This window comes from Solenopsis invicta, chromosome 4, assembly GCF_016802725.1.
Source record: "Solenopsis invicta isolate M01_SB chromosome 4, UNIL_Sinv_3.0, whole genome shotgun sequence".
Lineage (NCBI taxonomy): Eukaryota > Metazoa > Arthropoda > Insecta > Hymenoptera > Formicidae > Solenopsis > Solenopsis invicta.
In genome coordinates, this window is record NC_052667.1 from 7,451,094 (window position 1) to 7,467,590 (window position 16,497).

Sequence of the window (16,497 nt, forward strand, 5' to 3'; positions counted from 1 at the left end):
TATATATATGTATATATATATATATATACATATTGAGCGTAAAAATTATTTGTAGACAGAATATTTTTTTAAAACCTTATTTTTATAAAGTAAACATATACATATGCGCCATGGTTAGAAAATAATAAGTTACAATAAATAATGCCGTTATTTCTTTATAATACTTTTTTATAATTTGGTAAGATATTTTTTTTTCAAATTATAATTTTTCATAATAATGACCAAGGTTGGAATAGTTATTTTTGACAAAGAATCATTATGCATCTTCATTTCTCATGCTCAAAAACTTGTAATTTTACATGTAACAAGTCAATTAACAAATTACTTTTTTCAATGAGTAAGCATAACGATAACGTGTTAAAAATGGATATTTCAACTCTGGTATTTCCATCATCATTGTGAGAAATTGTAACAGTACTACCAAATAACTATTATAAAGAAATAAAAATAACTCGTTACTCAAAACGCATTAATTACTTAATATGTGTATTCGTTGTTAATAAATTGCTAATTAATAAACATTAATTAACAATTAAAATAAACATTTTCTTAAAATAACGTTTTAAAAGATATTCTGCGTACAAACATTTTCTACACTCGCTATATAATTAAAAGGTAGATAAATCGCCAGTGCAAAATACTTACAATGCAAGCAAGAAATTTGATCATTTTAAATATATTGCAATTATATGTTTTACTTTTTGTAATTTATACATACGTATATGTAATTATTTCTATGCACACGTGTTTCTTAAACTTATATTTACGCACAAAATTATATTATTCCCAAAAACTATTTTACAACGTGTGTGTGTGTGTGTGTGCGAGTGTGTGCGCGCGCGCGCGCGCGCGTGCGTGTGTGTGAGATCGCGTGTGCGCGCGCACATGCACGCACACATACGATTTTTATAAGATTATATTTTAAGGTCCTAATTTTTTTAACACACTAATGCAGACGAATAATATATTGCTTACAAATTTAAAAGAGTTAGAAGATATCAAAATAATTATATACGAGTATATATGTTGACCATTTTGATATTAATATGCCAAGAAAACTTTTTAAAAAGTTATCGCATTAATTATTGTAACAGTTTCTGCAATTTAAAGTTTCATAGAACTTCGATTAATTATATAACATTTCTTGTTAATCAACGTAACATTTACTTCTCAAAATTTTTTACAATTTTATATTTGAAAATTTTAGAATTTATTTACGATTATTATCTACGATAAATTATGCTTTTGTGTCAAAATTAATGAAAATAGAAACTTGCTATTACGTGTATAACAAGTTAACAAAATGCGTTACATCGATTGCTGTCAAATCATTATACAAATGTCTTCATAGCATTACTCTACATTTCTCCTGTATCTTTTATATATATATATATATATATATATATATATATATATATATATATATATATAATGTGTGTGTGTTATAAACACAAGCTTCAAATCTTAATTTTACAACAAATTAGTAGAATTTTTGCGTTTAATGCAAAAAAAACCTACACAACTTTACGACTTATTCATTACATGAAAAAAAAAGTGTGAAGTCAATGCTATTATAATATTCAACTATCTTTAATACTTAATGAGAATTCTTCTTAAACAATATAAATGAACAAAAATCTTGTAGATTTGTTGAAGTTCTTCTAATTTTCTTCATGTAGTATAAGGAATATAAAGTGCAAATTACCTTAATAACTTCAGCATACCGAAGAATAAGTTTACGATAAAATATGTTTGTCTGTAAATATCCAGCGGTGCACTTTTTTTTAAATTTTTAGTCAATAAAGTTATAGTCTTCCCCATGCAGATGGATACGCATTGCACACACGACAAAGATGAAATTTCTCGCATAAAAATAAGACAGAATGTACAATAACGATTGTTTGCCACAGGCACAATTAGTTCAACGTGATACCATTATCGTCATCCATGTCCATAATGTTGATTGGGTCTAAAGATGGCATATCGGCGCTCTTACGTATCTCGCGTGATATGTTCTCCAGCGTCTCCATTTCGATGTCGCCTAGGTTCTTTACGTTATTACTCTCTTCTCGCTGCTGTACTTCAGCGGCAGCAAGGTCAAACACTTCCTTCAAAATCTCGGTTGCCGCATCCGCAGAGCTATTGTCCGAGACACAAGCAAAGTTCTCTTGTACTTCGTGCTTATTATTCAATGCATTATCTTTGACCAACTCTTCCAACTCATTTATCTCATCGACTAATTGGGTAGGATCTTTCGAATTGTCTATTGAGACCATTTCTTCCGTATGATTTGCTTTGTCGTCAATGCTATCGTTATTTACTGAAGCTACCATAACGTCGGCTTTATCACCGTCTTTTATCTCATCGAATTTTTCACCATTTGAAAGATCTGGATCCGCAATCATGTCAGAATCCGCAATTATGTTGACTTCTATATTTTCTTCATTAGACTTGTTATGCTGATTTTTTTCAGCCTTGTCTTCATTTATAATTATTATGTCATTCGAATTTCTTTCATTGTCGCTTAATATTTCTGTTTCATTATGCGACATTAACATAGACATGTTTTCTTGTATTTTTTCTTCATCGAGTTGTATTGTTTCTGGCTCTTCTATCAGCTCTTCTATCAGCACAAATTTATCATCTGTGTTGCTTTCTAAATTATTCTTGCAACTTTTATTATAATTTTCTTTACTTTTGCTTTTTTTACAAGTTAATAAAATTGGCGAGCTGCTCGTTTCTCTATCGTGCACTATTTCTTCTTGAAGAACCTCTTCGTCTTTATTACGTTCATTAATAGTCTTCTCTTCTGTAGAACAAACTTCCGTCTCATTCTCTACGTCTACATCTTTATCTTCCTTTCCATCCACGTTTTTCTCCTCCGATACAGTAACAACAGTTTCCTGTGCATCTTTATCTTTAGAATTATCACTATCTGCCGACGTCTTATCGTCCGCCGTATGTTCGTTTCTTATATTTTTATTTCTACTATCTTCATCATCTATTTTTTCTGCTCCTTCCGATACAACTGTCGATTCTTTGCATTGTTCGGACTCTTTTACTTCAACGTTTTCATCGTTTGCGGATTCTTTTACGCGCGACTCGCTCACGTCCGGTTTATCGATTATATCACCGCTTTCGTCATTTTTCTCTTTCTCTGTTTTTTCCTCTGTACTTTCTTTACTGGATAAACGTAAGGTCTCTTCGTCGGTATCATCTTCAACATTAATAGCGATATCCTCCGATGAATTGTCGACGTGTTTGTCGCTAGATGCAGACTTCTTGGGACATAACGTCACTTCTTTGGAAATCTTGTCTTGCGAATCGACTTCCGCTTCCGAGTCCTCTTTAATGGTTTCAATCGGTAATTTTTCCAATTTCAACGCAGCTTGCTTGAGATGCGTTAGTTTGTGTTTCGTATTGGATGATTTTGTGCTAAATTTCATGTCGCACAAATCACAACTGAACTCTGTTTTACTTTCCGATTGTACTGAAGATTGCGGGCTCTTAAATTTCGTCGGTGTCATTTCTGTACTAGATCTAGAAGACGAGCTTGTCCTACTGATAAAAGCTTTATCTTTCTTACTTTTAGCAAGCGTAGCTGATGAAAGGCGCGTTGCACCTCGTGTCTTTCTTTTTAGACTACCCTCCTCGTTAGATATCTCACTGGAATCTGAACGTGCGCTTAGTGGGGTTTTCTCTTCTGATTGTAATTTCTGTTTCTTTCTACTTGGCTTATTTACACGGTCATTCAATTTATTCCTGTTACGCGTCTCCTTTCGGTCCACAGAACTGTCAGAATCCGAACTTTTATCTATGGTCCTTTTAGAGTGTATACGATTTTTTAGTGACTGAGTGCTGGATTGCTCCGAATCGATTGATGCTCTTGTCGATTTTATCTCGCTCGCGTGTGCGCCCTCTTGACTTAATTTTGTCATCTTCAATGGCGTATGCTCGACGTCTTCTTTTGATTCCTCTATGTAGAGTCGTCGCTTTTTTCCTTGCTTCGTTTTACCGTTAACAATGTAATTCATTGTCTTAGACGAAACGCTCCGAGGACTACTCTCGGAAGATTTTGTCTCTTCCTGCGAACTGCTATACGATGTATTATCTTTATTCTTCTTCTCGTGTATCTTCTCTTTACCCGATTCTTTGCTCAGCACATCCGTCAAGAAAACCGCGCATAGTTTTGTTTCCGCCAAATTAGACTGCATTTGACGCCCTCGTCGCTGCGATTTATCATTCGGATCTATCGTTATCCAACAATTTTTGCATACCGTTAAACCCGTATGATAGAATCTGTACATGTCAATACCGTTTGCAACTATGTTATGACAGTTGTCACAATTCCTGGTTTTCGTCTTGTTGTCTCGCAATTTGATTTGCGCTTTTTTCCTGCTTCCCTTAACGCTTCGCTTACTACGCGCCATGTTCTGCTCGTTACTGTCGCTATCGGAAGTTATTGAACCATAAAATGTAATATCTGAGAATGTGGTAAGAGTCGTTTTGCGATTTACAACATCTGTGTGCACCTGAAATGGAATAATATAATTGTTAACAAAATAAAAAATATAATAAATATCCCTTACTCTTCCTCGTGGAGGAACTTGTATCTAAGCAAAATTTTGCGCGTCGCGTACGTAAGGTATGTTATACGCGCTTGTACCCCACCTAAAAAATGTTTATTTCAATAACTAAGTCGGTACAAAAGATTCACAGTACACGACTGACCCCATCCTACTAGATAAATATGCAAAACTTGAAAGTAAAATAATTTTTATATTTCTTATAATATTTTATTTTCGACATATTTGCATCAATATTTATACTTTTTAATTTATTATTGATAAAAGTATTTGATAAATAAAATTACAGAACTGAAGTTATATTTATTGAAAATACTATATTATTCATAAATACTATTTCATATCATAAAAATGAGCCCTTTTATGTTGCAAACTTAACATTAAATTATAAATTCAAACCAATGGAACACTTTTTGCATTAAAATATAATCCTTTAACTTCAATTTCTTCTTGAAATCAATTATCTATGATAATTTTTAACAGTTGTAATTTTTCAAAAATTACCTTGTATTTGCTATGATTTTCTTCATATATTTGCCAAAATTACATAATTTTATTAATTGTTATGGCGCCACTTCGCTTTTTAAGATATCAAAAGATTGAAACTAAGTAAAATTGAAAACCTCTCATTACTCTTCTATTAAAAATTTAGGGTCATTCGCGTTTTACGTTTCTATTAAAGAGTGTAATAAAACATAAAACGCAAATAACCCAATAATGACGAGTGAGGGACAAAAACTGATTTGGATGAGTAAGAGATATAAAAAAATTTTTTTAATTTTAAAAATATAAAAAATCTAAAAGTCAAAAACAAAAAACATGCAAGCATATATATAATTCAATATAATTTAGATTACCTTTGGAAAATTTGAATAGTTTATCTCTTCATTAATTAGAGCCTTTAAATTGGATAGTGTTTCCCGATATATCCTCTTCAGATCGTACAATACGTCCAAGTTATATCGACACGTTAGGCATATTAATTTCGGTTCATTATTCTTTTTAATGGCCTACAAAAACAGAGATGTTGAATGTATGTAGTATGTAATCATATTATACCTATACCCTTTGAACGAAAAGAAAAGCTCGCGCTTACATCGTTACTGAAAATGTTGCGGATCTTCCGTAAAGGATTAAATAATACGTTCTTGTCCTTGGTGAGATCAAAGATACGATCTTTGTCTACTAATTCATAGCACAGGAAACAGCATGGTTTCGACGTTTGATCTTCCTTTGCTTCCTGTTCGCGCGATTTCTTATACTTTTCCACAAACTTCGCGCACTGATCTAATTCGTATGCGCATTTGTAACATATCTTGTTCGACAGATCGAGGATGTCATTGATCTAAGACAAGAAAGAGCGGATTAGTTTTTTTGAAAATCGTTACTTCAACATTGTCCACACACACACACACACACACACAGCACACGCACACGCACGCACGCACACACACACACACACACACACACACACACACACACACACACACACACACACACACACCACACACACACACACACACACACACCCACACCCACACCCACACATACACAATCATTATTCTTAATTCTAATTACATTTTTGTTATAAATTAAGGTTGTATTGGCTATATAGATAAAAATGATAAGTTAATAAAATTTACTTATAAGATAGATTTTAGACATATAAATATATATATATATATATATATATATGTTGATTTTCAAAATGGTTTACACAAATTACTTTAAACATTATTGTAATTATTATAATTATAATTTTGCATTAAAATTCGTAAAAAAAAAACTATAACATATCAATTTATATTACAATAAGTTATTGAAAAAATCGTTGCAAAGATCAATTAAAAACTAAGATGTTGTTTAAGTTTGCAGAAGTGGGTAAACATGTGGTAAGCATAGAAATATCAAAGATTATGGTCAGGGGGTCGATCATGAAACTTTTTCCCTAGGGTGGAAACGTGAAAAGTGAAAATCTTTATCATTGAAGTTATTGGAGAAATTTTTCACTTTTCACGTTTCCGCTTTAGGGAAAAAGTTTCATGATCGACTCCCAGAGCACAGATTTTGGCATTGCACATAAGAAAAGCAATCAATGAGAAGCTTTCATTTTACTCCTGAAAAATGAAGGACCCTTTAATTGAGTAAATCTCTTATGCAATATGCAAAAGTCTATGCTCTCTCCAATTCTATACTCCAATATTCTTTATGAAACAAAAAACATGTATAAACAGTAATTAGTAGTATATTTTAAATATACAAAAAAAAAGAAATCATAAAATCTTAATTCAAAATGTTATTAAAATACAAACTACATATTTTACATAACATTTCTAAGTAAAAAATATTTATAGTAATATTTTATACATATTTTATATTCTTATGTGATATTTGTGAAATACTGTTATAAATATTTATAAACTATTTAAACTATCATAACGAATATTTTGTCAATCTTATAAATATTGTGTGTTGTCTGAAAATTGGTTAGTTCTCTTGTGCAATGTGCAATAGTTTGCTCATTTTATTTCACTACACTGATATTCCTTATGAAACAGAAAACATGTGCAAACAGTATGTAAAATGTTATTAATAGTTATCAAAGGCATTAGTTTAATTTTGCGTAATTAAAATCAATAGCGAGTCTCGTGGACTCCAAGTACAGGCTTAAATTTCAAGAATCATTACGTTATCAATACAAGCCACTTTCAGCTGAGATTAAATAGCTAATACATCCTTAATTCTCATCATATTTCTGTCGTAACGGATTAAAAATCATTAAAAAAATAGATGTTTGATACGTACACACACACACACACACACACGTGCACACACGTACACGTACGCGCGCGCGCGCGCGCGCGTTCAACGCACGCGTTTAACAAATAAAAACTAAATGGTAACTACAGATCGAACGTAAAATATATATAGAACAGCCATTTGTAATCCAATTATATACGGATTGTCAAAAGATACCCAAGAGCGCGAGCAAATGTCTGCTGATTCTCGGACAGCTGGTGTGACGTAAATAAATACACGGCGAGCTAGGACCCTGCGAGTAAATGTCCTCAATCACTCGCTGCGTGCGTATTTCTCCGTATACGCGCGCATACACGCGCACCACGCATGTACAACAAGATGTCGGTAAATGAAGCACGAGACGAGACGCGCGCGACCGACATGATACGCTATCTCAGCCATACACACACACTCATTCTGTCTTTCTCTTACGTGAAAAATACTACTTATTCACACTATGGAGTAAAGGAGACGAGATCAAGTACGACTCGCACGGCCGGCCGTATAGAGTACGGACACAATCGCTCACGTTCACGTCTCCGTCGGCCCTCGCGGTATCCTGGCGCTCGTGGAACTTGTTCGCCGCGGCGTAGTAACGTTTAATACACGTCCTTCCCCCATACTCTTCTTCCCGTCGCGCGCGCGACGGCCGTCAGGTTATAAATATTTATAAAACAAACAGTCGACGGAACGCGATCAATGAGATTCAAAAAAAAAAAAATATCGCGAATTCTTTTACGCTCTTCTTCCCTGAGAATTTCTCCGAAACCATTATCTTCACCGAAAAAAAAATCCTCGATAACAAGAATTCGTAGTGGGGAGAGAGGGGAGATCGCCCAGGGCCCAGCCTCTGGCGACACCACGTCTCGCGTACAGATGGCGCAACGCGGCATGTTTTTCACAACGCACGCGTGTGATCGAGCCGACCGATTCGGAGGCGATGTTTGCGGGATTAAAGCCACTCGTCCAAGGTCTTTCCTCGCGTACTCAGAGACTGGTGCCGGACGCGCAACGATTCCGCCGCGTCCTAACCTAACCTGCGACCCACAACCGGTGCGGCCATAACCTAAAATGTGCGGAAGTTATGATTCCGCTCGGAGTCAATCACGTGCCGCTTGTGGGGCTTATCGTCCTCTGGGAATGGAAAAAAATACAATCTATGTATATCCATTTATGCAAAGCCACCACCGTGTCTTCCACCCTCTTTCTCTCCTTCGCCACGAGTTCGGGTGGAACTTGGTATTTTTTTCAGAGCCATTTGCAAACGTTGATGGCGTTGAATGCTGATGATGTAGCACAATACCGTGAGAGGAGGGAAAAAAAAAGCGAATGAATCCATCTCGAGATTCAACTCGTGTTTGACATGGAGGATCGCGAATACGCAATTTTCGACGGTTGAAATGATTACCGAGACCCTACCAAGGGAGTTGAGGGGTGGGATAGGACTTGCGCGCAGCGTCACTCGTCATATACCTTGATGTCCAGGCACGCCTTGATCTGGTCGTTGAACGCGTTCAGATTGTCCGGCGTGACGTCCAGGAAGACACCATCATCGCTCGCACACAGGAGGCAGTAATGACCAGGCATAGCGGCAACGTGCGGGCAGTGACGCAATCAGAACATCACTACGAGTCTGCCGAAGCCAGATCGAGAAGAGACGATGCAGATCACAGGTTAAGGCTTGTTCTCACCGTGCACTGGCACCCAGCGCGACGTCCGTTGTATTGTACTCGTTCACCTTTGTTCACCTGCACCTTGTTCGCGTAGACAAGCGTCAACAAGCGTCGCCGCGATCCACGTATATCCCTCGGTTACCTCGTATTCCTCTACGTAAAGAATTGGCGGTAATTCTAGCCTACGTACGCGTGGGCTAACATGGCGGATGTACGATGCCATCGTACGATACATCGAACGATTCGTGGAGCGATATATCGCGCAACTCGCCCCCCTCCCAAGGCTCCGACGCTTTCTCGTCGCTCCTCGTCTGTTCCGCTGTTTTCTTTTGCAATTGCCGTCCCTCCCCCCCGTTACAATTTTTGCTTTTTTTTAGAGCTTACTTGCTAAAATCGATCGTCGTGAAGCGTCTGTGATCAATTTGTCGTCCCGCGCGAATGGAGAGTCCGAAAAGTCCTGTCGGGAAATGATTCGCGCGTATCACACGCAATCTGTGTCGATTGTGTATTATACAACTTGGTGAAAATGTCGATTGTGTATTATACAACTTGGTGAAAATTACAAAAGAGAGTTAAAATTTATTAAAATATTTAGAATTTCATTTATCAAGCTCTAATGAATTTGCTCACTTTTGTAATTTTCACCCGACTTACGTTTACACAATTGACCCCCTGCGTTGTACGATGCGATACATCGATCGTCCGGCGCGATTGTCTTTCAAAGTTCAAACTAGAGTTTACGTGTGTACGTGCTAAGCAACGTCAAGCTGCACTTTATAACGTAAATTGTGCCTGGAGGAGATGTAAAAACGAAAACACAAATTTATTTAATTTGAATAACATAAAACAGCTATCGTACAAAGATATCTCGCATTCAGATGCGCGGACTAGAGACCATTTATTAGAAAGTCTCTCTAAACCAGGTCTCTTAACGAGTTCATTTGTTATTTATTTTGCGATGAGCATCGCGTTTGTGCCACTTACCGCCTCTAGTATCATTTATCATCGAGACGATTGCATCTTGTATCGATTAGTTGACTATATTTTTATATCGCAATGTTTATGTTAGTTGAAATCCGCTTTAAACGACTTAATTGTAATTCATGCCTGATTTCAGGATAGAATTCTATTTATACAATTATATATATTTCTATATATAATTATATTTACACACATAATTCTATTTATAGAATTCTATTCCTATTAAAATAAGATTTTGTCCTGAATTCTGGCAGATTGTCTGAAATGGATTTGAGATTCGTGCATTTTTGGTATGAAACGCGTGGTGTTTGAATCGTGTGGCTCGGAACATCACAGTGCACTCCACGATGAAAGCCCGAGTGCGAATCGTCCTTCGCATTTTCACAATTCAACTAGACACTTTCCGGATTCCCTGTTTTGCGGTCTCGCTCGCAATCGACAAGTCCTCTATTCGGTCCTTCGGCCCACCAAACAAAAGCCTGAGAGTTTCTAACGCCGACGTGAATATATTCCTACAATGCAAAAAGCAAACACATCAAAGATCGTTAATTATATTCGTATCTAAACGTCTTACAAATTCATTGTATTTTATTGCGTTGTTATATATATCATAAATTACCCAGACAACACACAATATTTATGAACGATTTACAAAATATTTATAATAGTTATTTAAATACTTTATGAATATTTACCAAGATACTTCATAGACATTTTTATAATCTTACAGCATAGTACAAAGATTTATCATTAATATTATATAAAAATATTTATAAGATATATAAATATATATAAAATTAAAAATATTTATTTTTTTATTTATCATAAATTCTATAAAATATGTAGTCCATATTTTAATAACATATTGAGCAAAAATTTTATGATTTTTTCTTTTGTGTGTAAAATATCTCTAAAATATTTATTTGTATAATACTAAAAAAAATAAATAAGAAATATTTATGGATATTGTGTGCTATCAGGGTAGAAGGTTTAAAAAAACCTGCATAACTTTATGCGATATAATTTTAGTATAAAACAGTTATAAAAATCCACGTTATCGATCATCAGTCTTTGTAGCAATAACTACAGAAGATAGATAACATGAACACTTAGGAAATACATTACTTTTTTATTAATAGATGTAAAGATTAATCCATTTATCTTTAATACAATGATTTTATCATTGTTTGGAATAAGGTCATACAATGCTTGAATAGTCATTAGCGAAATGTATTCTTTTGTAAAATATTTTTCAATTAATTATGCAAGTGATATTGGGAGAAGGAATTTTTTTCTCACACAATATTTTTTCAAAATTGCCCTCTGTTCTTCAATGTCTTTTTCGGTTAACTCTGCTTGACTTAAATATCTTCGAGTTATTGAAAGCAGCTTTGAAGGGCAGAATGAAAAAGATTTTCTCTTCCAATACCTTTCAAGAATTTTCAAGTATCTCCAAAAAGTTATTTTGCTAGAAGAATGTACACGATATAACATTGCACCAGTGATTATTTAAGTATTCCCTTGAAAAAAAAGTTGATAAACTTGTTTCAATAAACTGATCAGTAACTGATTAGATTTCATCAGTTACTGATCAGTAATCAGTTTATTGAAATAAGTTTATCAACTTTTTTTTCAAGGATTATATGATCTTATTCCAAATAAAGATAAAATCTCCATTAAAGATAAATGATGGGCCAATCTATTATTAATGAAATAAATATTTTATTTCCCAGATGTTCACATTATTTTGTCTATGTATATGTCACTTTACAACAAAATGTTACAAAGAAAAGAAATTTGTTATGTAACTTATATAAATTGTAATATTGTCATATTATCTCTTCATACACACAGACATTAACCCTTTTACTACAAATGCAATCATTTATTGAAGCACATGTAGAAAATGCACATATGCTTTTATAAATATATAAATTTATGCATTAAGGTATTGATGACTTTGTGAATTTTCCGCAAAATACATTTCAAAATAAATATAGTACACAACCTGCAGCAACATTATTACAACATTGCAGCAATATTGCAGCAATATTTTTGCAAACTTTTGTGCTGTATAAATTGTCAAACAGATAAAAAAGAAATAAAATAATATCAGTCAAATTCAAGTAAATTTTAACAGAATTTCATTTTGAGATCTTGTCACAAAGATGATGAGCTTGAAAATCGCGAGATTAGGATTGAATAGGGAAAGGACATGGATTCTTATGCAAAAAATTAAGATGGAGAGAATGTCCATTTCCATCAATGCAGTTTTAATTCTTCGAATTAGAAAAAGATACAACGTAAATTAAATTGAAATAAAAATGTATCTACATTGGTAGAAATGGACATTCGAATGAGGGAAGAGCTTTGTCGCGCCCGAGCTTCAGCTGGGCCATCACCTGACGCTATCCCTCATGTTGGCGTAGATCTGGCCAGGTGGTAGCTTCACGGAGGGCACCTTCTCCTCCACGAAGTCCAGTCCGACGCACGCCGCGTCGTCGACGGTCTTGAGCGGCGTTTCCAGGAAACCGGCGACCCTGTCGGTGACGGGGCTGGCGAACTCCAGGCTCGCGCGCATCCCGTCCTCCGCGTAGCCCAGTACCGTCGCGACCGACTCGTGGGAGTTTCGCGCGGCCTCGTACGCGCCACAGAACGCTGATGTCATTGTGGCGAACACCGGGAGGCCCAGCAGGCGACGCGTGAACACCATGCCGCGCGTGTCCACCTTTGTAGCCGCCGGAACGCTCGGCTTGGTGGGATCGCGCGTGCCGCACATAACGCTCAGTTGCTGTGGGACAAATGACACGACAGGTGTAAGACTGTTGTGCAGCATTGCGCAGCGCGGACTCGCGGGAAGACAGAATTGTTCAGACAGCACAAAACATTTGTCACAAAGATTCGTAAATATTCCGAAAATTTATTTTCACAACATGTAATCAAGGTTTTATAAAGATTTTTCTAATGAAATAATATAAAAATTATTACAATATGTAAAATGTATATTTTAGAAATATATTGAAAATATTTCTGATTTATATTCTGTGTCCATATAAACATTTATTACAAATAAATAAATGTATATATGTTTATTATAATCTTTTTTTTATACATATTTACATTTTTCAGACATAAAAATATATATAAAGTGCAGGTGTGCTTATAATTATTTTATGCTGTCTGTAGATAAGTTTATCTAATAATAGAAGAATTTTCTCTTAAAATGGTAAGATATAAATTTAAAAGAAAATTATTATAATATTTATAAAATTTGGTTGAATTATTTTATATTATAAAACAATTTGGTTTAATTGTATTAAAACTTTTTATGTTATAAAACAGTTTGGTTAAAATTTACTAAATTTTTCCTATAACTTTATTATGATTTTCATCGATAAATTAGATAAAAAATTTTAAGAGAAAATTCTTTCTGTATAAAAACTATAATTCGCGTCAGATTTCAAAATAAAATAAAATTTTATAGAAGAAAAGATAGTATTATGACTATTGTAAGACACTAATATGCTAATATACAATAGCCGACATTTATTATAAGGCACTTTTATTTTTCAGCATTTCAAAACTTTTTAAAGGTATATATAATAACATTTAATTACATATACTTCCTCATTGTTTTTAAACTCGAGTGTATCATACGAAAGAATGTACACTCGAGTATTTATTTTTGTTATTTAACTTTTTATTCGGCTTTTTGAATTGAAAAATTATTCAATAGCGTAGCATTTTTTATTAATAAGGATATTAACAAAATTATTGAACAAAATGTAAATGAGTGCCATATTACTATCTTTTCTATACATTTTATCTAAGATACACACATATTTTTTATATAAGATGCAGCTCTATTGTCAAAAGAGTTAGGCACCTAGATTTTTTATTTATCTGTAACTTTTTAATTATTTTCCTTATTAACAGATAATTTAGTCCGTTTCAAGAACGCTTTAAAACGTATAATTGTGATAATCAGTAGGAAAAAGGATGTAAAACAATTTCAGATAAACTTATAAAAGAAATGTAAGCGCCTAACTTTTTTAGCCAAGATTGTATATGTATAACTTTTTACATTCTCGAGATTTTATATTTTACTCATAATTTTACAGATATAAAGTACATTTATATACATAAGATTATAAAGAGGAACTTATCTCTTAATATACTTTAATGTATACTTCCTGTACAGCACGTAATATTGCAATCTAACAACAATATTGCTGCAATATTGCTGTAATATTACAATATCGCTGTAATATTACTGCGATATTGTAATATTGTCGCAATATTGTTGCAATATTACGTGCTGTGCGGGTTTTTATATCTGTCAATTCGATTTTTTATAATATTACTTGATAGGAGTTATTCGTCGATTAAGTTAAACGGGATTTGGCCGAAGTTACTCCTATTGTAAATCACGCGTAAATTCGCCGGAAATAGCCAGCTGGTGACAATCCGTCGTCGATCTCGCGGCAGTTGGTTCAAATAGGTTCAAACATTGGGACCTTCAAATATCTGCGGTGTATTTCGATCATGTAAAATCATCCGAGGCTTTGTTTACGCCTCAAATATAACAAAGCTGAAGTTACGCCATCGCGCAACGGTCTCAATGACGTCAATGTGGAGATTGTCGTGGCAACTCGCGGTCGGGGGTTGCGCCCGACATGACACCGCTTTTCGCATTCGCGGATTTTATGTGTCACGGCGAATTGCGGAAAACTTCCTGTCAACTGCGGAAACTTTTCGCAACGCGTCGCGTTTCGGAAAGCCAAAAGCGACGGCCGCGAGTCGATAACGGAGACTACAAGGGCATGATACGTATAATTATTAAATGGACACCGCCGTCAAACGGCGATCGCGGCTGAGAAGCCAATAGCTATCGCTAATACGCACATGGTATGCGATGCGCACGATAGCCGAGGGTCTCTCCCTGATCTCGCGTGACGTCTCGGAACCCGCCATCGCTCCGGCCAGACACCCCGCGGCTCGCGACGACGGTGGACGGACCGCGGCCGTCTGAGAGAGGTCGAGGCTCGCGTGTCGTCCGTGACTTCTAAATTTAGCTTGTCCGGCAGACCGGCGACATGAAGCCGTCCCTCGTTACCCCTGAGTACTTCGCGTCGCGTCGATCGTCGACGCAGCCCTGCATGCGCCTCTCGGTGTCTCTCATCGACCGCCTCGCGTCGATGCTCATGACGGCGACGCGCGCGAAATACGAAGTCAACACTGGTGAAAACTTTTCTCAGATTTTTTCTTATAATTTTTCGCAATTTTTTTTCAGAATTTTTGTATAATCTTGTGATTTTTGAGAAAATGTTATATATATATTTTTTTTATGAATTGAAACACTTTTCTTAAATGTTGGAAAAGTCTACATCTTTTCTAGAATTTTTCACAAATTCTGTATACGCGCGAATTCTGAAAGTCTAAGATTTTTAAGATTTCTCGTAATAATATTCTAAGAAAAGGTATATATATATTAGATTTTGTCAGTATTTTTAAAAAGTGCTTCAATTCAAACTTGATAAAAAATATAAGTTTAAACAAGGAAATTCGGTAAACCAACTCAATCTCAAAGTCAAATAATGTGAACTAATCATCTGAATATTTTAAAAAATTTTAATATTTTGTTTGTCTTAAATAAGCATTAAATTTATTGGTTGTGAACGAACGTAATTGTATAATAATATAAATTTTATAAGGACAATATATCTAAGAAAATATATCTGCAGTAGAATAAAATCGCTTCAATGTTGACTGAACTTTTCTACGAAATAACAAAAAATGTAATATTGTAGTGATGAACTCAACTTTTTTTTGAGTCACCTGAATAAATTATCAAAGAGAATAATAATAAGGAAGGTTTTTTTTTTACCTTCTTAATATGTTGCATTAATTATAATACAAATTGCTTACTTTGCATAAAAGGCATTGACTTAGCAAGAGTATTTCTATAGCGTTTTATATCTTGGCCAAATCTTTCGTGCGAGCTTCAACTTGTGATTCGATGACATCTATGGAAAGCTGTAGGAAGCTCCAATGAGGCAAACGTAATTAAATGAACCTTATGGTAGTTAAATAAACATCTAATATTACACATTTAATTACATTTCAATTTCATGAATCTTTTTGTCGTTGACTTCATTTTTAATACAATTCGTTATGTCAAATCATTTATCTGATTTTTGTTTTTTTTAACTTGATTTGCAATTTGCATTTACATATAACTAATTTGATGCAACTTTAAGACTTATTTAGACTGGTAAACGCTGGTAAACGCTGAATGCTATGTGGATGTAATGTTATATAACATTATAGATATGTGTTATATCTATGTTATACAGCATTACAGCTATGTTATATTTGGTGTTTACAGCACACAAATATTATTCTGCTAAGAAAAGCGATTATTCAATTTTTAGTTTTCTTCTTTTAAGTAAAGTAAG

At 34.5% G+C, this 16,497-nt stretch overlaps 2 protein-coding genes across 2 annotated transcripts; both read right to left on the reverse strand.

Annotated features, from left to right (window-relative positions):
* Positions 1-660: 660 nt before the first annotated feature.
* Positions 661-9,298, reverse strand: LOC105196729. Its single transcript, XM_026136938.2, has 4 exons — positions 8,859-9,298; positions 5,683-5,931; positions 5,444-5,596; positions 661-4,532 (listed from the first exon to the last, which is right to left on the reverse strand). The coding sequence occupies exons 1-4, from the start codon at positions 8,970-8,972 to the stop codon at positions 1,917-1,919; spliced, it is 3,132 nt and encodes a 1,043-aa protein (XP_025992723.1). The 5' UTR covers positions 8,973-9,298; the 3' UTR covers positions 661-1,916.
* Positions 9,299-9,862: 564 nt separating this feature from the next.
* LOC105203425 (perilipin-1) lies at positions 9,863-15,368 on the reverse strand. Its single transcript, XM_011172218.3, has 3 exons — positions 14,945-15,368; positions 12,442-12,830; positions 9,863-10,551 (listed from the first exon to the last, which is right to left on the reverse strand). The coding sequence occupies exons 1-3, from the start codon at positions 15,011-15,013 to the stop codon at positions 10,428-10,430; spliced, it is 582 nt and encodes a 193-aa protein (XP_011170520.2). The 5' UTR covers positions 15,014-15,368; the 3' UTR covers positions 9,863-10,427.
* Between the last annotated feature and the right edge of the window lie 1,129 nt (positions 15,369-16,497).